The sequence below is a fragment of the Mustela nigripes genome, chromosome 2 (genome assembly GCF_022355385.1).
Source record: "Mustela nigripes isolate SB6536 chromosome 2, MUSNIG.SB6536, whole genome shotgun sequence".
Classification (NCBI taxonomy): domain Eukaryota; kingdom Metazoa; phylum Chordata; class Mammalia; order Carnivora; family Mustelidae; genus Mustela; species Mustela nigripes.
In genome coordinates, this window is record NC_081558.1 from 83,011,445 (window position 1) to 83,032,631 (window position 21,187).

At 40.5% G+C, this 21,187-nt stretch overlaps 1 protein-coding gene across 1 annotated transcript in view; it reads right to left on the bottom strand.

Annotated features, from left to right (window-relative positions):
- Positions 1-21,187, bottom strand: part of KAT2B (lysine acetyltransferase 2B) — a 102,068-nt gene that overhangs the window by 65,588 nt on the left and 15,293 nt on the right. Inside the window, exon 2 of the mRNA XM_059390863.1 lies at positions 4,384-4,510. Within this exon, the coding sequence (XP_059246846.1) occupies positions 4,384-4,510 (127 nt within the window). The remainder of the gene's footprint in view (positions 1-4,383; positions 4,511-21,187) is intronic.

Below are 21,187 nucleotides of genomic sequence, written 5' to 3' on the forward strand. Positions count from 1 at the left end.
AAGACAGCAAACTGCAAAGAAGTTAAGAGATTGGTAAACCGCTGAGCCCAGCCTAGATTTCTTGCTTCCTAATTCCTAATTTATAAAATATAAAACTGAATGTTTTATTCCCAGAAGATACAGAGGAGTAGCCAATGATGGCAGTCCAAGGACACCTGGGATGGAAGTTAACCTTCAGGAGAGCACATGAAACCAGAGCTCATTGTCAAGAGAAAATGTATGGCTGAAATGGATACCCAACAGCGAAGCTACAGAACAGACATGGTCTCAGTCAAGAAGCTTGAAGGTTATGTGTTGGTAAGGACAGAAATGTTCCAGGTTGACCCATGTGCATGATCACTGGAGACTGAATTCATATCCAGCAGAGTGACTGGGAATCAGGACAGTGTATGCAAATTTAAATGCATCCCAGGATGCAGACCTGCGTGAAGCCTAACAGAATTCCCTATACCCTAATCTCTACTTTGCTGGTAATATTTCAGAAGTAATCTGCACAAATAGGACACTATGTATGAAACCTGATTTAAATACTCTGGCCAAAAAAAAAAAAGTGAAGGAAGGGAAACTGGCCAAGTTTTATTTAAAGTTAGTTAGTTAATTAATTTGTTTGTTTGTTGTTTGTTTGAGAGACAGAGGGCTCAAGCAAGCAAGCAAGGGGGAGTAGAGGTAGAGGGAGAGAAAGAATCTAAAGCAGACTCTCTTGGCACAGAGAGCTGAGCACAGAACCTGAATCAGTGCTTGATCCCGGGACCCTGAGATCATGACCTGAGCCAAATTTATGAGCCAGATTTTTTTTTTTTAATATTTATTTATTTATCTGACAGAGATCACAGCAGGCAGGGAGAGAGAGAGAGGAGGAAGCAGGCTCCCCGCAGAGCAGAGAGCCCGATGTGGGGCTCGATCCCAGGACCCTGAGATCATGACCCGAGCCGAAGGCAGAGGCTTAAACCACTGAGCCACCCAGGTGCCCCTATGAGCCAGATTCTTGACCCACTGACCCACCTAGGTGCTCCGGATGTTGGCAAATTTTAATAATTAAAGCTGTCTGATGAGTACAAGGCACCTATTAAACTATTCTTTCTAACTTTACATATGTTGGAGCTTTTCCATATTAAAAGTTTTTTTTAAAGGGGAGGGGTGTGGTTGAGAAGAAGCATAACCTCTGAAAAAGGTTTTCTACAGCCCCGATAATAAGACCAATAAATAAACTATGGCATTCTGCCAATAATTTCAAGAGCTTGAAAATGCACAGACATTTCAATTTTAAGAAAGCAGACTGAAAAGGGATGGGGGGAAGGAGAGGGAGAAAAATATTTTTAAAACACCTATAAACCTCAATACCCTGAGAAAAAGCACCGTCAGCAACTCAACAATGATCCCACCAGAGCTGCTCCTATTAGTACATATTAAAATATATGTCATATTTTCTAAACTGATAAAATAAGATTGTACTCATGATGCTGTTCTTTTTTTTTTATTTTTTAAGATTTTATTTATTTATTTGACAGACAGAGAGCACAAGTAGGCGGAAAGGCAGGCAGAGACAGAGAAAGGGAGAAGCAGGTTCCTCACTGAGCAGAGAGCCCAATGCAGGGCTGGATCTCAGGAGCCTGGGATCATGACCTGAGTGGAAGGCAGACGCTTAACCCACTGAGCCACCCAGGTGCCCCCATGATGCTGTTCTTAAGTCAGCTTGCCTATGTGGGAATGACCACCTTCCATGCAGTTCCCTAAGGGTGCAACGAGGGTTGGGCACGTGACAGATGCTACACCAATCAGATCCCATCCTCTAGGGATGGAATACTCACAGGGACAGGGGCCGATGGACCTCACCCAGTCAGGGCGTCCTGGACAGAAAGCCCACAAATTTATGCTTCTGAGATTCCCCGGACCAAACTGAAACTGGATTTACCATTGTTTTCAGCTTCTGGGATCTCCCGGTACCTTTTTATAAACACTGTTTTCCTACTTAAGCTGGGCAGAATTCCTATCTGTTGGCTGAAGCAAAAGAACTCTGGTAGTAATGGGAACACTACTATTAACAAAAAGAGCTAAGAGTAATGCATCATAATTTTCCAGGTACTATTCTAAAGTTTTTATAAGTTCTATCTCACTGAAGCCTTGCAACAATTCTTTTTATTTTTTTTTTTAAAGATTTTATTTATTTATTTGACAGAGAGAAATCACAAGTAGATGGAGAGGCAGGCAGAGAGAGAGAGAGAGAGAGAGGGAAGCAGGCTCCCTGCGGAGCAGAGAGCCCGATGTGGGACTCAATCTCAGGACCCTGAGATCATGACCTGAGCCGAAGGCAGCGGCTTAACCCACTGAGCCACCCAGGTGCCCGCCTCGCAACAATTCTATGAGATAAATACTATGAACTTCGATTCAGGGCTGAGAAAATGGAGCTCCAGGCAGATGAAAACATGCCCCAACGGACAGTGACTAGTTGGAGAGCCAAGATCTGAAATTGGGCTGTTGGAGCCTTAATTTAGTCCTAGATTATAAAACTTCCAATTAAGCAGCTTTATGACTTGCTTTTTTCATTTATAATATGTTAAGAAGGTCTTTCCATATTGGGAAATATATCATTTTTAATAGCCATATTGAATTTATAATATAGATTTTCATAATTCAAGCAATTATCTCCTACATTGGGGTATTTAGGTTTTTTCTAGTTTTTTAATGTCATTAATGTGACTGTAATTAACTGTTCTTTGAGTTTGAGGGCACATCTTAATTTATAGGTAGGTTAAATTTCTGGCTGAGATTTGCCAGGTCCAAGGATATGTACTTTTTTTTTGTTTCCATTCTTGATTATATATCACCCAATAAGGGTATTTTGTTTTCAAAGCTTGCTAAGAAATGTAAAAGAGAACAAAGTTGGCTTTTCTTTGTAAAAGGCCATTTCTGCCTTTGGGCATTCATGTCTGTTTACATGCTCCGAAAGGAGACAATCTGCTCAGCTAAGAAAGAGAACTCTGTTTTTAAATGTTAATTGATGTAGGATAATCGGATTTCCCAATCAATACCAAATACAGTTGGAGCCCAGTGCTTAAGAAGTTTCTGAGCCAGCTTCATATTGCATCATATTTCCTGAGGCAAATTCTAAAGGGCACTGGCTCAGGGATCAATTGTGAAAAAGGTAGGTTATAAGCAAAGGTGTTCTGTGACTTCTGGAATTCTTCCTTTGCACCAGCTGTTTCAAAAATCAAAACTTAAATTATTTTAGATGCCAGTTATTACAATGCTGTAATTATTGGTGTGTTTATTTCTTCTGCGAGATCAAGGTTCTCTCTGTCCTTTCTCAGAAGGTTAGTCCAGTGCAGTAACTTCCTGGGAAGATCACATGATCTACTTTTCTACTCTCTGAGTACTGAAATACCCTCCAGCTGAGTACAAAATAAAATTTCAGACTCGGCCTACCACCATGCTACCTTGAAGGCGGACACTGAACCATTTGATATCACCGAGCAGCCTGAAAGAAAGAGGACATCCAAAAGAAGGCACCAACTTAGAAATGGTCGGGGGCAGGGAGGGGGTAAGCAACTTCAGTGAGAATGTTCTACCAGGAGCAGCCTGGACAGCACACTGGACACAGAGACGTTCTTTGGGAGACTGGGTAACTGAAGGTGGAAAAGTAGAATATCCCAACCTGATCCTGTATGAATCGGAATGTTAATATCTAGGGAAAACTACCGTTAACTTTTATCTACCCAAACCAAACACAATTTAAAATTTTTTAACTTAAAACTCGTATCAGGACAAGAATATATTAGCACAGTCCTGTTGAGTAATAGGCAGTCTATCTTGCCAAACTGACAATGATTATCTTGCAGGGATAGATAAGAAGGTTGAAAGGGAAAACACAAGTAAACATTCACCAAACACAACCCTGAGGAAGAGAGCGAGCTACCAGAAGCAGGAAACTAAAGAATACAAGGATACAATGAAGCACTTTCAGAAAGTTCAGACAATCAGAAAATAATAATAATAATAATAATAACAGTAGTAGTGTAGTAGTAGTAAAAATTAGACAAAAAACCAGCTGGTCAAGCTTTCTATCCTGGAGATCAAAGACCCTCAGGCCCCGATCAGAATGAATCAGGACCTGGCACACTTTCCACCAGCTAGCTCAGTTGTCACATTTCATCTCATCTGGCAATCCCCCAGTTGAATCCAGCTCTCCGGGGAAAACGGGAAAAGATGGTAAGAAGGCAGTGCTAACAGCACAGGGCTTGTCACGCAAATTCCGGAGACTAAACAGACTCTGTTGTTACCCAGAGGCAAACAGCATGCAAGTATGGCTACCCCACGAAATTCAGTTAGAACTTTCAGGCAACAGTGACATCCTTACAGTTCCCTTGAAGATATTTAGGAACTCACCTAGTGCATGGCTACAACTCCGGCAGGATTCTGTTAGACTGACAATGATTTGCTGCAGGTCAGCTCTGGGAGGAGTAGGAGAAGGGTTGGGATTTTTCCAGCCATTACATTTACAAGACTCCTCAGCCTAAAAAAGGAACAGAGATAAAAATTATTTAACAGGAAGCAATGGATTCCATGCTTTCCGTGAGATCAATACCCACTAGTTACAGACAGCTACCCTCCCTACTCCTGACTTCAAAATTTCCTACATATGCACAAAAAATAAAAATAGAAAAAGGCAAAGAGGCTGTTTGATCTAGACATTTTGGATTTTAATGTCTTGGCTGGTTTCCTTTCTGCTGGCTGGAATTGAGAACTGCAGCTCAAACAGCAGATGCATGCCCTTTGATACCAGTGCCCCCAAGCAAATGTCCATGAAGTGGTCAGTTCTGAGAAAGCGCATCCATAAAGCTGGCCAAGGCAACAAGCCAGACTGTCCAGAGATCCTTGGAACCTGGTTGGGGCCTCCACCATGACTGAGTCTTGCAACTTGAAGGCTCCAGTTGCAACTCTGCCCCCATGGACCAGGAAGGAAATCCACAAAACTGAGGAAGTTATCAACCTCAAGGAAACGAGGAGGGACACACCCATCTCGAGGCCACATTTGCTAGCTCCTCCAAGTCTTTTGTAGGCTCCCAGCTACATGATGGAGAGGGCCTCACTGTGCAGTCAGGGGTTTCCATCTTGATACTTCTCAGGTTCCTTGTACCAGAATACCAGTATTTATTATTTTAGCAACACTTACAAGAAATCTTCCTTATGCTTCACATTTCCCTACCATCTTTGAGATCAGTGAATACGATTTATGATTTAGCCTTTTTGTGGAGTGTTGGGTATAAAGTTGAGGACATGGATAGAAAGATGTCAACAATTTTCAATCATAAAAATAAAATGGACACAGCTGACTGTGGGTGAGAGCGTTCTGTGTACACTGTCCAAATGGTAGCCAGTAGCCACAGGTGGCTGTTGAGCCCTTGAAATATAGCTAGTCCTTGGGACACTTGGGTGGCTCAGTTGGTTAAGCCGCTGCCTTTGGCTCAGGTCATGATCTCAGGGTTGTGGGATCGAGTCCTGCATGGGGCTCCTTGCTCAGTGGGGAGCCTGTTTCTCTCTCTGCCTCTGCCTGCCATTCTACCTGCGTTTATGCTCTGATAAATAAAAATCTTCAAAAAAAAAAAAAGAAAAAGAAATATAGCTAGTCCAATCTGAAATGCACTGCAGGTATAAAATATATACCAGATTGAGAAGACTAATGTAAAAACTTCTCATTAATTATTTTCACATTGGTTACCTGTTTGACCCATGTTTCACACTGGTTACATGTAGTATTTTAGTTAAATAAAAAATAGGAAAATTCATTTGACTGGTTTCTTTTCTACTTTTTAAATGTGGCTACTGGAACACTTAAAATTACATATGCGGTTCACATTCTTCTTCTCTGAAATGGCACTGTTCTAACAAAACAAATCAGACTTTTGTGCTTGGGCTTTGCGGTAGATCTTTGATCACAGGTCTTTTCACCCTGCTTCCCACCCCTGCAGCCCTCAAACCCCCAAACCCCGTAGCAGATGGCTGAAGTTGGTAGAAGTCGGATGTGTAGAAAATGACAGAACGACTGCTACCTCAACTCCATACAGAAAATTCTCCAAGACAGGGACAGTTTCTGAAGTGTGTGTACATCTAAGAGAGTAAGGAAAGAAAGAATAAATAGCTGGCAAGGCAAGAAGGCCAAGGTGAAAGGAAAATATGTTTCTAAAGATAAGTTCCCTATGCTTCTGAAGATAAGCTGGACCCGATGAATGTTGGCAAGCCCAACCTGACTGCTTCTCACATGTTAACCCACTGGGGACAGAGAAGGCAAGACCAAAAATAGCAACTTGGTAGCACAACCCCCCGTGAGTAGCTCAAGTGACCCTCTTCTGTTTGGCCAAGGCATCAGGACCTGAAGGTTAACCACAGTGCTCGTTATTAAGCTGAACTGGACTTGAAATTCCCTATAATGAGCCATCCACTTCTTCAGAGATTGGAAAGTTCTCAAGGGCCATTTTTTTGGAGACTCTCATGAGAACTTACATGAATGCCTATAGTCTTTGTAGGGATGGAGGAAACCACTCGCCTTGGGGACTCCTCTCCTAGCAGTGGAATATCTACTTCAAGAGTCTCACATAGCCTCTGGCTTTTCTGAGCAGTTGGTCTGATCCTACTGCCCCTTCCAAAAAAGACTTTGGGTAGAGAAGGAAAAATGATGATAATAGTCCCAACAAATTAATTACATACAGCAGACCAAACATAGAAGGAGCAATAGCAATGGCCCAGAACCTTTTGAGTTTGCAGAACTAATTTCCAAGCCAAAGAACTACGATGCATACTGAGTCATTCATTCGACAGTATGTCTTTTTTTTTTTTTTTAAGATTTTATTTATTTATCAGAGAGAGAGAGGGGGAGAGAGCGAGCACAGGCAGACAGAATGGCAGGCAGAGGCAGAGGGAGAAGCAGGCTCCCTGCCGAGCAAGGAGCCCGATGTGGGACTCGATCCCAGGACGCTGGGATCATGACCTGAGCCGAAGGCAGCTGCTTAACCAACTGAGCCACCCAGGCATCCCACGACAGTATGTCTTGAAGGGCTACTCCGTGCCAGGTACTTTTGCTAGGTATGGAAAGGGAATGAATAAAGACCCTGTCCTTGGGATAGTGAGAATGAGGCAAACAGACAACACAAATTAACAAATTATACAGTATATTAGAAAGTGACAGCACTATGGAAAGAAGTGATGGGGAAAGGAGGCTTGGGGAAGGGTAGGGCAGAATCTGAAATTTTAAGTAGGCTTTTTTTTTTTTTTTAAGATTTTATTTGATTTTATATTTGACAGACAGAGATCACAAGTAGGCAGAGAGACAGGAAGAGAGAGAGGGGGAAGCAGGCTCCCCACTGAGCAGAGAACCCGATGCGGGGCTTGATCCCAGGACCCCAGGATCACGACCTGAGCCGAACGCAGAGGCTTTAACCCACTGAGCCACCCAGGCGTCCCTTAAATAGGCCTTTTTTAAGAAAGTGGCAATAAAGCAAAGACTTGAAGGAGCAGAGGGAGTTAACCATTAGATATATGGTAGAAGAACATCCCAGACAGAGGGAACAGGCAGGGCATAGTCAAGAGTGGTTGGCTCGCTCAACAAACAGCAAAGACCAGCATGCATAGGGCATAGTGAGCAAAGGAAAGAGCTGAGTTGGAAGTAGGAGAAATCCTACAAGGTCTCACAGGCAATTAGCAGTACTTCAGCTTGGTTATATGATCCATCGTCTCTCCTTTCCCAAACAGGATCCTCTGGGCTTGAAACGGGTATAGGAAGAGAACACAAAGACACGAAGCCAAATGTTTTCAAACTCATTTTTTTTTCCTTTCCTAGTGTAGAAAGCCTCCCCACTTTCTCTTTTCCTTTGGCATTACTCACAGAGGCATTCATTTTTCTGTCACTAACTTACAGGAGCAAATCATCCTATTTCCTTTCATTTTTTACCTCCACTCCAGGATCAAATACATATTCTGTTACACAGGGACGCACATTAATTATTCACACTTTCCTGAAATTATAAATCTCTTTAATATCTAGATGGAAAAGAACTCCAATACCTTAACCAAGGCCCACCAAAAGAACACAAGATTCCCCTGGAATTACCAAAAAGATGCCAAGTTGTCTAGTTAAGAGTTTCAACACTTACTAAGGCCCAAGATTAACTTTAAGGCTAGGAGTCAGGTGGGTAATAAATTCAGCTCAAAACCCCAAGGAATTATGTAATCTGGGAATCTGTCCTCATTCACCTAGGTAGCCGCATTAGCTTCTGACAAACGTGATGGCCTCTGCCATCTGGGCACATCAGCAATCACAGCCTAAGTCTCCTCCTTTGGCAGGTTTTCCACGGGCAGGCAGGAAAATTGGGAGGAATTCTGTATGGACCAGAATAACACCACCCACAGCCAGTATTTGTAACTCCAGATTCTCAGAAAGACCATGACACAGTGAGATGAAATTCCTCCTTCCAAGGAAGCTTGAGAAGCCAACTTGTTCTGAATCAACCCGAAAGTATGGGGCCTCTACAAGAGCCATCAACCTCAACAAAACACCACTTTTTGGTTCAAAGGTTTGAGTCTACAGGTAAGAAATTGCTCCATCTCGTGCTTGGGGTTGAAATCCATGGGCTTATACCATAGCTTTTCACCTAACACTGTGTTAGGAATGGATTACCTCAGAAGACAGTGCTAACGGGGAGTGTTTTCTCTGTATTTAGACAGGGTGGAAAGAATGCAGAGGAAAAAGCATAGACAGAATGTGAACCTTTCCTACTCTCTCTCGCACTATTTATTCATTCTGCAAACACTAACTGAGCCCCTACTACATGTCCATCATAGAAGCAGATACCGCGGACACAACAAATTTCTGCAGAAATAAAAATCTATGGGTGCCTGGGTTGCTCAGTCTGTTAAGCAGTTCTCAACCTTAGAGGCATATTGGAATTAATATTAAGATTACTGGGGAGCTCCATTAAGCCTGATACCCACACCTGACTACAAAATAATTAACTCATGATCTTTGTGGATAGATACCAGGCATCAGTATGTTTCTTAAGCTGGTGATGCTGGTGTGTAGACAAAGCTGAGCATCTCTGATCTAAAAGAAGGGTTACTAGGAATGGACCCATGAAAACACACACACACCTGGAGTGGATGGCTGGCTCAGTTGGTGGAGCATACGACCCAAGATCTCGGGGTTGTGAATTCAAGCTCCACCTTGGATGTAGAGATTACCAAAAATAGAATCTTAAACACACATACACTCACACACTAATTGGAGCATGTCAGGAAGACTTATACAGACGAGGGATCCTTCACATGGGATGAGAGGAGGGGAAGAACAGTCCATTTCTGAAGAACAGCAGCAAGTGTGTGCTTTGGAACATACTTCTTGACCCTCACCTCATGTATAGTTAAATATATAGGTGCCTGCTTTCTCCAAAACATTTTTATGGAATTTGAGACCACTGGTACTCTCCTGAAGCTGGGTGACAGAGGAGAAAAGAGAGAAGTTAACACCTTCTCTGTGTCAGAATTTTCTAGGATTTTTATGAAGGGGATAAAAGAACATGTCTAGTTTAAAATTCTAAAATTATCACTATAAACAAATATATTGCAGAATTCCCCCCCCCTTTTCTTTAAAGATTTTTTATTTGTTAGAGAGAGAGAGAGAGAGAGAGAGATACAGAGCGCAAGCACAGGCAGACAGAGTGGCAGGCTAGAGGCAGAGGGAGAAGCAGGCTCCCTGCCGAGCAAGGAGCCCAATGTGGGACTCGATCCCAGGATGCTGGGATCATGACCCGAGCCGAAGGCAGCCGCTTAACCAACTGAGCCACCCAGGCGTCCCATCCCCCCCCCCCCCCCCCCCCGCCCCCCCCCGCCGCCGCATTTTTTTGAGCCTGTCATTTATAGATCTCTGCTTGGCCTTGCTTTTTTTAGTCATGGTATTTATATTAAAAATTAAACCTAAATTAAAAGCAAAAGGTTGAGAACCACTGGCCTAGAAGAGATAAGACTCTGGGACTGAATAAAATAGGTGATGCATACCAATTCCTCCTGAAGCTCTGCTCAGTAAATGGATTCCTGGAAATCTTCCCAAAGAGTTGTGTGGAAAGAGACAAGATCTTCCAGCAGCAAAACCTATAAACTAGAACATTCTTTCAGGCTATACTGCCTTTCTCAGTCTGTGGAGGAGCAAAGAGGCCTGAGACAGAGAAAATGGGCCAGAGGAAAGACGTGATGTTTGAGACTATTCTCCATCACAAAACAGACTGCCAGGAAACTCTGAGAAAACATTCTCGCTAAGTACTCTTAAACCTTTCTCCACAGCCCCTCAACATCCTGCCCTCATTCAACTCACAGCAGCAACAGGTGAAGGAATGCAGGCAAAAGGTGGGTCCGCAAAATGTTTCAGCTTAGGCTGAGGTTGGTAGAAGAGCTCCAGGTGACAGCAGACGCATCAGTGCCATGATCAAGAGGAAAGGACTTGGGAACTATGGAAATACAGTTTCAAATCTTAGCTGCAACACTTACTATGTGAACCTAGGTGAATCACTAACCCCTCCAAGCTTCCCAGTCTGTAAAGTGGATTTTAAAATACCTATCTCACAGGACTGTTGGGGGCATTAAGCAATGAATGGAGGCAGATGCTGAATTAATGGAAGTAGTAATAAAGATTATGGTGACTCTGATAATGTAACATGCAAGGAGAACTCTGTTAAGGTGAATGGTGAGGTCATGATGAACTATGACAGTTAGTACTTTAAAGCAAGGACTTGAAGAGGTTGCAACCAATGGAAGTAGTTTGAGGATACTGGCACCAATCATTAGGCAAGAGGCTATAGCTCTTACTGAACAAAAGACTAGGGAGCTTATGAATTAAATAAAAAGTTATGCTCTTCAAAGAATAAACTGGCTCCATTTCCACTGTAGGTAAGAGCAGTGGGAAGTCATTCAAAGGCTTACTGGGTGATCTTGTTGGACAATTTATTTTAACAGAAGTAAAGAGAAAGAGATGGCCACATTCTATATATATAATCACCTAGCAAGAACACAATTTAAAAAAAAAAAAAAAAAAACACAATATATCAAAATCTGTGAGAAATGATCAACACTTAGGTGAAAACAAATACCCTTAAATGCATTTATGGGAAAAACACAAAGATTAAAAATAAACTATTCATTCAACTCCATAATCTAGAAAAAGAGTAAAAGAATAAACTCAAGAAAAATTGATAAAAGGAACTAATGTAAAAAAAAATTTAGGGAAATCAACAAACAATATCATATACCTAATGAGTAAAATAAATTGTTGATTTTTGAAAAGACCATTAAAATAAACAAACTCTTGAGACTCTAAAGAAGGCAGAGAAAAAATAAGAGTGAGAAAGGAGATAAAAACTACAGATTTATAACTAAAATAAGTACTCTGGGGGCACCTGGGTGGCTCAGTGGGTTAAGCCTCGGTCTTCAGCTCAGGTCATGATCCCAGGGTCCTGGATGGAGCCCCACATCGGGCTCTCCACTCAGCAGGGAGCCTGCTTCCTCCTCTCTCTGTCTCTGCCTGCCTCTCTGACTACTTGTAATCTCTGTCAATCTATCTGTCATATAAATAAATAAAATCTAAAAAAAGTAATAAAATAAAATAAGTACTCTGTAGAACTTTATATCAATAATTATGAAAAACCAGATGAAACAAGTGACTTCCTAGGAAAACAGAAATTATCTAACCTCATTTAATAGGTAGTAAAGTTTTCTGACAACCCTAGAAGATAATGAAAAGGTCATCAAAGATATAAAAATGTCCCAAGATCATATGGTTTTATAGGTAAGTTCCAATTAACTTTCAAGAGCTAGCCAAAATAAATATAATGTTAATTTTCGGGACACCTGGGTAGCTCGGTCAGTTGGGTGTCTGCCTGCGGCGCAGGTCATGATCCCCATTGAGTCCCCTGTCAGGCTCCTTCTCCCTCTACCCATCTCTCTTTCTTCCCTCTCTCTGACAAATAAATAAATAAGATCTTTAAAAATAAATAAGTAAATAAGTAAAATTTTTAATTTTCCAGTAGCCACATTTTAAAAAGTAAAAAAAGTAAATAATAACATAATACACCCAAATATTACCACTTTAACATGGAATCAGAATAAAAACATTATTAATAAAACAATTTACATATTTTTTATGCTAAGTCTTCAAAACCCAAGGCATATATGACCTCACATTTCAATTCAGACTAGTCATGTTTCAGGTGCTCAATGGTCATCTGTGGCTAGTGGCTACCACACTGGACAGCCAGGGACCACACTATTCCTTTTATTGTAAATTGTTTCAGAACATTAGAAAAAGATGAAAAACTCAACGTCATTCTATGAATCCAGTATAAACCTGACACAAAAACAAAGAGAGAGCAAAAAACACCAAAAAAGTCACTAGCCCAATCTCACACACACAAAAAACTGACATAAAGTATCTGTAAATTAAATGCAATAGTACACGATTAAAAGCATGCATTTTGGCACATAATAACTAAGTAAAGTTTATTACAAGAAAGCAAAGATAGTCCTTTCAAATTAATCAATTTACAAACTAAGAAAAAATAATTACAACTGATGCCAAAAAAGCTTTAAATTCATAAAATTCATAAAATTCAATATCATAAAATTCATAATTTCCATAAAATTTAATATCAATTTCTGATTTTAAAAATAGCATATTTGTCATAGAAGAAAATAATCTTAACTTGAAAATAAACATTATACTAAATAGAGAGACACCTCATTCCTATTAAAGTTACCAAAACAAGGAAGCCCTCAATACAACCACTGTTCAGTACTGCCCTCAAAGAGGGTGCAGTACGTGGGTGGCTCAGTGGGTTGGGCCTCTGCCTTTGGCTCAGGTCATGGTCTTGGGGTCCTGGGATCCAGCCCCGCGTCGGGCTCTCTGCTCAGCAGTAGCCTGCTTCTCCCTCTCTCTCTGCCTGCCTCTCTGCCTACTTGTGATCTATGTCAAATAAATAAAGTCTTTTAAAAAAATATATTGTCCTGGAAGTACACAAAACTATAAAAATTGGCATACAATCTTTAGAGATTATCATAACTTATAAAGAAATAAATAAATCAGCTGGATAATAAGATCAAAACTTTTCTCTTTCTCAGCAATAACCACCTAGAAACTGTAATAGGAAAAAAAACCCTAATAACAAAAGCCATCAAATACTTAGGGACCAATCTTTAAGGAGATGAGTAAGACCTATATACAGAAAACTACAACTTTCTACTAAAGATTGGATGAGTTTCTTCACTGCAACAAGGAAATATGCAGTATTCATGATAGGAAGACACCATATTGTAAACCTAACAGTTCTCCTTTAATTAATCTGTAAGTTCCATAATCATTACTTATAACATATGTAACAAAGTATTAATATTCAGAATATATCAAGATCATCTATAAAACAATAAGAAAAAGGCACAGTCTAATTGAAAAAATTCGCAAATCCAGTATTCCAGAAAAATAAATGCTAAAGACAAATAAACCAACAAAATGGTCCAAGTAACTAGTATTGGAGAAATGAAAAATTAAAAGCCCTGTGGCATATTTCCTCAGACTAATTAAACTGGCAAAAATAAATAAATAAAACGTCGACACTGGTATCTAAAGTTGACCAAGATGTGAGGAAACACACAGCCTCATATACCCTGTGTGGGAAGACACACTGCCACGTTCGTGCCCTTTGGCTGAAGAATACTACTTGGGAGGTCTCCTACAGACATACTGACATGTGCTCAATGATATTCGTATACCATTTATTAGAGCAAAAGAAATATATATGTCATGTCAGGTAAAATCTGATCAATAAGGAAAGAATTTACTAAGTTATGTAGATTGGGGGACGCCTGGATGGCTCAGCCGGTTAAGCAGCTGCCTTCAGCTCAGGTCAAGATCCTAAGGTCCAGGATTGAGTCCCCGCCTCAGGAAGCCTGCTGCTCCTCCTGCTTGTGCTCTCTCTCTCTGATTTAAAAAAAAAAAAAAAAAAAAAAAAGCTATGCAGATGGGTACCACAGACTATTTACCCATACAACTAACTTGTACAGAACCTCTCTATAACTAAAATAGGTACTCTAGGTCCTAGTAAAAGGCTGAAAAACCAAACTATAGAATAATTCAAAGCATAATCCAATATCTTTTTTTAAAAAAATTAGTGAATAAGCAATTTAAACATGTATTATTCGGATACACAGAGAAACCAGATAGATAGATACTTATGGGGGGAGGGCAAAACTGGGGGAGGAAAAGGAATATTCACATTGTACTTTATATTCTTCTCTAAAGTGCATATTCATGGGCTGCTTGCTAATTATCTTTAACATTAATTCATCTGAGGGGAACTCATAATTCCAGAAAAATTCCAACGACAATAAAAGAGGCTTGGTATAAATCAGTTGTGGGGGAGGAAGGGCAGAAACCACACATCCTTATCACAAACCACATTTAGGAATTCAAGGATCCAAAACTTTTCTTCCCGTGGGGTTGCTCATAAAAGCCTTTACTGAGGTTCAAGCCAAAAAGTAACAAGCATGCAATTCTTAAAGAACACAATATAGATTTTTAAAGATATAAATCTTAACTTCACTATTGCAACAGACTTAGAGTAATCAGCCCAGAAAGAAAATTTTATTCCCCTCTTGTCTTAACATGACAGGGAAGAATGGCCGTGTTCATGGAGGGCTGAAAATGGGTCACAGATCTCATGGCAGAGAGATTTTGGAAGAATAAACTCTTGTACTGCCCTTACTAATAAAAAATGTTACATCCCAAATATTAACCACACTTATTTAAGCTACTTGTGACAGAAGTGCTTAATGAATTCAACAATAAACACTCACAAATGTAACTGAATAAAGGACTTTTTCTTTCAGAACTGGCTCACTTTGCTTCCCCCACTGAGTCCTGGGATCTCAGCAGCTTTCACAAAGTAGACTTTCATGTCTTTTGTTAGAACAAACGAGACTTCTTCCAAATAAATAGAAAACTCCCTGAAAACTAACAGGAAGATAAAAGGACAGAGAGAGCAAAGGAGAGAGGAAGAAAACACAGGAAAAACACAGAGCAGTCTAAACGTTTTGTCAGCCCCACAGCCCTGCAACTGTGCCGGCCAAGATGTGGAAGACAGCCACAAGTGGGGGTTCAGTCTTCAAAAGGTAGCAGGTCCAAGTTGGGAATGCCTCCTGAGCGTAAAGTAAATACTGGATTTCAAAGACTTAGTGTCAAAAGCAAAAGAAGAATATTAAAATACCTCATTAAGAATTATTATCTGTTGGTTACATGTTACAGTGATCTTGTGGGGTAGTAAGTTAAAGAATATACTACAATTAATCAAATTTAACGGTTGATTTTTCTCTCTCCTTTTTCAATGTGTTGGAGTGGGTTGAACAGTGTCCCCCCAAGTGCATGTCCACTTGGGGCCCCACATGGGATCTTATTGGAATATAGATGATTTTTGCAGGTATGATTACTTAAGGATGTTGAGATTAAATTATCCTGGACTTAGGGCCCTGAAACCAGTAAGTGGTGCTTTCATAAGAAAAAAAAAAAAAAAAAAGGAGAGGGAGATCATAGATACACAGGCCATGTGAAGCCAGAGGCAAAGACTCATTCCTTGGAGTGATACATCTACACACCAAGGAATGCCAACGACTGCCAGGAGGCACAAAAGGATTCTTCCCAGAGCCTCTGGAGGGTATGTGGCCTGCTGACACCTTGATTTCAGACCACGGGCATCCAAAACTGTGAATAAGGGAAGTTTCTGTTGCTTTAACCCACCTTGTTGGTGATAATTTGTTATAGCAGTCCTAGTAAACTAATACACGTGGCTAGTAGAAAATGTTCAGTTATATATGTGGCTCATAGTATATTTCCATTGGACATCACTGCAGTATAGTTTAAAAGGAATCTATCCCCCCCTCCAAAACCCAAGTCTTTGCTGTAGACCATTACAGCTTATGCCTAGAATAGTCCCAACATTTTCTAAGTGGTTCTAAGTGGTTCAAGTTATACCCCTCTGAGATACCTGGAAATTCCTTGAGCTTGGCTCACTTGTTTCAGGATTTTTTGGAGGTGGCTGTGTGGGGCAGGATATACAGAGCACTTCCTACACATGTACATGCACCATGGGAAACATGGAAACCTCAGCGCACAAAAATTTAATACGTGTGGGACTTCTTGCCCAGTTTACTAAAGAGGACATACTAAGTCCTTTAGGAAACATTCAATGCCATTAGCCAGCAAAGCACTTTCTGCCATGTGTTCCAAGCTACCACCCCATGCCCTTTGCCTTGGCCTTTATATCTCCTTTCCAGATGTGCAGGCCCAGCCACTGTTCTTCCAGATAAGAGTTTTCCTTCAAAGCACCTTTCCCAGTCTCTCCTTAATTAGGCAAGACAGCTGCTATCTACGGGAACTCCCACGGGGACTGGCCTGCGGCTTTAACTAAGTACCAGCTGAAGGACAACCTTTTAGGGATTGTGCTGCTAAGCCAATTACCAAAGCAACTAGCAACCCCGGCACAAGGAGGGGAAAGCTGCCAGATGACTTCGTCTCCCCCAAGACAGATATAGCAGAACCAAGAAGAAAAGGCCACTGGATTGCTTCAACAGGCCCAGGATAAAAATGGTTTTGCCCCAGTAGAATCCAGGGTTACATGGCAAAAGAATGCAACAGCCTCCGTTGTAGTCTGCAGAAGCCAGGACAGAGGATGAGAAGGAAGTTGAACTGGATAAACAAGCCATCGTGACTCAGAGGACAGACAGACAAGTGAGTAGAGTGCTTACAGTTCACTCAGTGGCGATGAGATGGGTGTGAAGATATTTGGGTGACATCCAGAGGAACAAGAGAAAGACAGCCAAGCTGACTAGAAGGATTCAGTCGTGCTTAAAATACTGGGAAGCCCTATTTGCTAGAAAACTGAAATCAGTGACAGGGATGTCCCAGAGCAAGAACACACTGAAGGGAAATTTATGGAGTAAAACTATGAATCCAACATTTATCAAGCACCCACAATAAGAAATGCACTTGAACAGTTGTTCTTATCTCATTCTGTATGAGGAAGGTATTAATTATTCCCATTATTCAGAAGAGAAAACTGAGGCTCTAAGATCTGCCTGAACATTTTCAGTCTATCCTGCAGAAGCACTGGGTATATTCAGGCAGGTGTCTGTGGTCCTGTGGTTGTGCGTGGAGGTCCTCACTCTATTTTACTACCTCTCCGCTCTGGGTTAGACCAAAGTAGAATGTTTAAGTCAACAAAACCATTATGAGATACAACTTCATATCCTCAAGGATGACTATAGTCAAAAGAGCAGACAATAAAAAATGTTGACAAGGATATGGAGAAACGAGAATCTTCAAACAGTATTGGAGGGGATGTAAAATAGTAGCCACTGTAGAAAAGACTTTGGTGGTTTCTTAAACACAGACTGATGGAACAGAATAAAGAGTCCAAAAATAAACCCTCAAATAAAATTCAAATGATTTTTGAAGCATCTCAGAGGCTCAGTCATTAAGCAGCTGCCTTTGGCTCAGGTTGTGATCCCAGGGTTCTGGGATCGAGCCACACTATCGGGCTCCATGCTCAGTAGGAAGCCTGCTTCTCCCACTCCCACTCCCCCTGCTTGTGTTTCCTCTCTGGCTATCTCTCCATCTGTCAAATAAATAAAATTTAAAAAAAAATCAAATGATTTTTGCCAAAACCATTCAATGGGGAAAGGACAGTTTCAACAACTAGAAAAACTGGATATTCACCTGCAAAAGAATGATGCTGTTCGACCCTTGCCTCACACTACATACAAAAATTACTTCCGAATGGATCAGACTTAAAACGTAAAACCTAAACTATAGAACTCTTAAAAGAAAACAGAAGAAAAGCTTCATGATATTGAATTTGGCAATAATTTCTTGATAGGACACCAAAAACACGTGCAACAAAAGAAAAAAAAATGGATTTAATCAAAATTAAAAACTTCTGGGCACCTGGGTGGCTCAGTGGGTTAAGCCGCTGCCTTCAGCCCAGGTCATGATCTCAGGGTCCTGGGATCAAGTCCCACATTGGGCTCTCTGCTCAGCAGGAAGCCTGCTTCCTTCTCTCTCTGCCTGCCTCTCTGCCTACTTGTGATCTGTCAAATAAATAAATAAATAAAATCTTTAAAAAAAAATTAAAAACTTCTGTGCATCAAAGAACACAATCAATAGAGTGAAAATGCAAACCACAGAATTTAAAAAAAAAGAAAACAAAAAAAAAAAAAACAGGGAACCTGGGTGGCTCAGTGGGTTAAGCCTCTGCCTTCAGCTCAGGTCATGATCCCAAGGTCCTGGGATGGAGCCCCTGCATCCTGCATCCGGCTCTGTGCTCAGCAGGGAGCCTGCTTCTCCCCTCTCTGTCTGCCTCTCTACCTACTTGTGATCTCTCTCTAAATAAATAAATAAATAAATCTTAAAAAACAAAAACAAACCAAAAAAACCCCTCCCAAATACCTGGTAAGAGGTTAATATCCAGATTATATAAAGAACTCCTACAACCCAACAACAAAAGAATAAACAACCTAATAGAAAAAAATGGACAAAAGACTTGAACAGACATTTCTCTAAAGACATACAAATGGTCAATAAGTACATGAAAAGATACTCAAAATCACTAATCCTTAAGAAAATGCAAATCACAACCACCATGAGATATCCCCTCATACTCATCAGGATGGCTATTAACAAAAACACTGAAAAGAACAAGTGCTAGTAGGAATGTAGAGAAATAGAGAAACAGGAACTTTCGTGCATTGTTGGTGGAAAGGAAAATTGGCCAGGCACTATGAAAAACAGTATGACAGTTCCTCAAAATATTAAAAATAGAATTACCATATGATCTAGCAATTCCACTTCTGGGTATATACCCCAAAGAATTGAAAGTAGGAACTTAAATATTTAACTTCACACTCAAGTTCACAAAACCACTATTTGTAATAACTAAAACGTAGAAGTAACCCAAGTGTCCACTGACAGAGAATGGATAAACAAACTGTAGTATATAACAGAAGGGAATACTATTCAGCCTTAAAAATGAAAAGAAATTCTGACACATGGTTCAATATGGATGAACCCTGAGGGCAATGTGTTAGGTAAAATAAGCCAGTCACAAAAGGACAAACACTGTATGGCTTCATTTGTTTGGGATGCCTAGCGTAGACAGATCACAGAAAAGTCAGTAGGCTATGATGGCTGCCAGGAGTTGAGAACAAGGAAGAATGAGAATTATTGTTGAATGGGTATAAAGTTTCAGTTTGGGAAGATGATATTGAGTTCGTAGATACTGGTCGTTAGTGAGAGCTGCACCACAATATGAGTGTCTCTTCTTTCTTCTTTTTTAGAAGATTTTATTTATTTGAGAGTGAGAGAGAGCCCAAGTGGGGAGGGGGCAGTAGGACAGCGAGACCCCCCCTCTGAGGGCAGAGTCCAATCATCCTGGGACTCAGAGATCATGACCTGAGCCAAAGACAGATGATTATCTGACTGAGCCACCCAGGTAGCACCCAGGTGCCCCAACAACATGAGTTTCTTAATGCTAATGAATGATTCATTTAAAAATGGTTAAGATGGTACATTTTATGTGATGTGTATTTTACCACAACTTAAAAAAAGGTGTTTTTGGAAGTTAAACATAAATTTACCATAATGCCCTCAAACCTATACCAAAGTAGCTGCCTGAGAGAAATGAAACCTATACCCATACAAACCTTTGCACGCTCATGTCCACTCAACATGATTCATACCAGCTAGCCAAAGGTGGAAAACATTCAAATGTCCATCAACTGGTGAATACATACACAAAATAAGGATCTCCACAAAGGAGAATATTATCTGGCATTAAAAAATAATGAGATGGTGATATATATTCCATAGGAATGAGCTTCAAAACATTATGCTAAGTATAAGAAGCCAGGCCCATACTGTATAATTCCATTTGTATCAGTTCCAGAAAAGGCAAATATATAGACACAGAAAGTAGATTGGTTTGTCTGAGGCTGAAGTGAAAACAGGTTTGACTGCAAATGGACATAAGAATCTTTTGGGGGAGATGGAAATCTAAAACTTAATTTTCCTAAAAGTCATTGAATTGTAAACTTAAAACCACAGACTTTTAGGGCATCCAATTATATCTCACTAAAGTTTTTTAAAAAGTCAAGAACTGGGGCACATGGGTTGCACGGCTGGTTAACTGTCTGATTCTGCCCTGGGTTGTGATCTCAAGGTCATGGGACTGAGCCCTGAGATGGGCTCCAAGTTCAACATAGAGTGGGCTTGATCTCCCCTCCCACTAAAATAAATAAGTCTTTAAAAGTATAAAATTTTAAAAATTAAAAGGCAAGAACTGCTAATAACTAATTATCCTTTCAAATACAGGTGTTCTGCAAAATTTTGCCAAAAATGCGTCCCAAAATTGAGGTATATTTTCTTCTCAATATTAAAGAAGCTCAATAAGCTTCCTCAACATTAAAGAAGCTTAATAAGCTTCTTTAATATTGAGAGAGGGGGGAAGACCAGCAAATGGGGGTCTCCATCCTTGTCCTCCCCTGATCTGAAAAGGCAAAATAAGTCAGTGTCTAGGTAGCCACAGTTCCACTGTCAGAATTTGTCTTGGCAAAAGAGGGATGATGGGAATAAGTCATTAAGTAGGTTGCCCTGTTTTTAAAATGAATGGAGACTTTGAAACAATTAAAACTTGCTAATAATGAAAAAAAAAAAAAAAACTTGCTAATAATGAAGCCGTATTCACTGGTACTTCTTTTGGGCTCTCTCATTCAACACTCTAGACTTGCCAATATCCAACTTTCTGGCATGTTCACAGCTTCAATTCAAGCCTAACCGGACTCTAAATGGATTTCTGTACAGTGAATCTAGTTGCGCTCCTTGGATTGTAGTATAAACTGTAGGGTGCAGTCTGCGGGGGAGGGAGAGGAGACAGACTCGTTCTGCAGATTCAAGAAAGGGAGTGAAAGCCAGGATGCAGGAGGTTGGGGGAGAGGGCTAACATTTTCATTTGCCACTGTAGTGAGCTGTCTGAATTTTCCTCTAAACGGTGTGCACGTGTTACTCTGGGGAAAAAAATAAATATATATATATATATATATATATATATATATATAT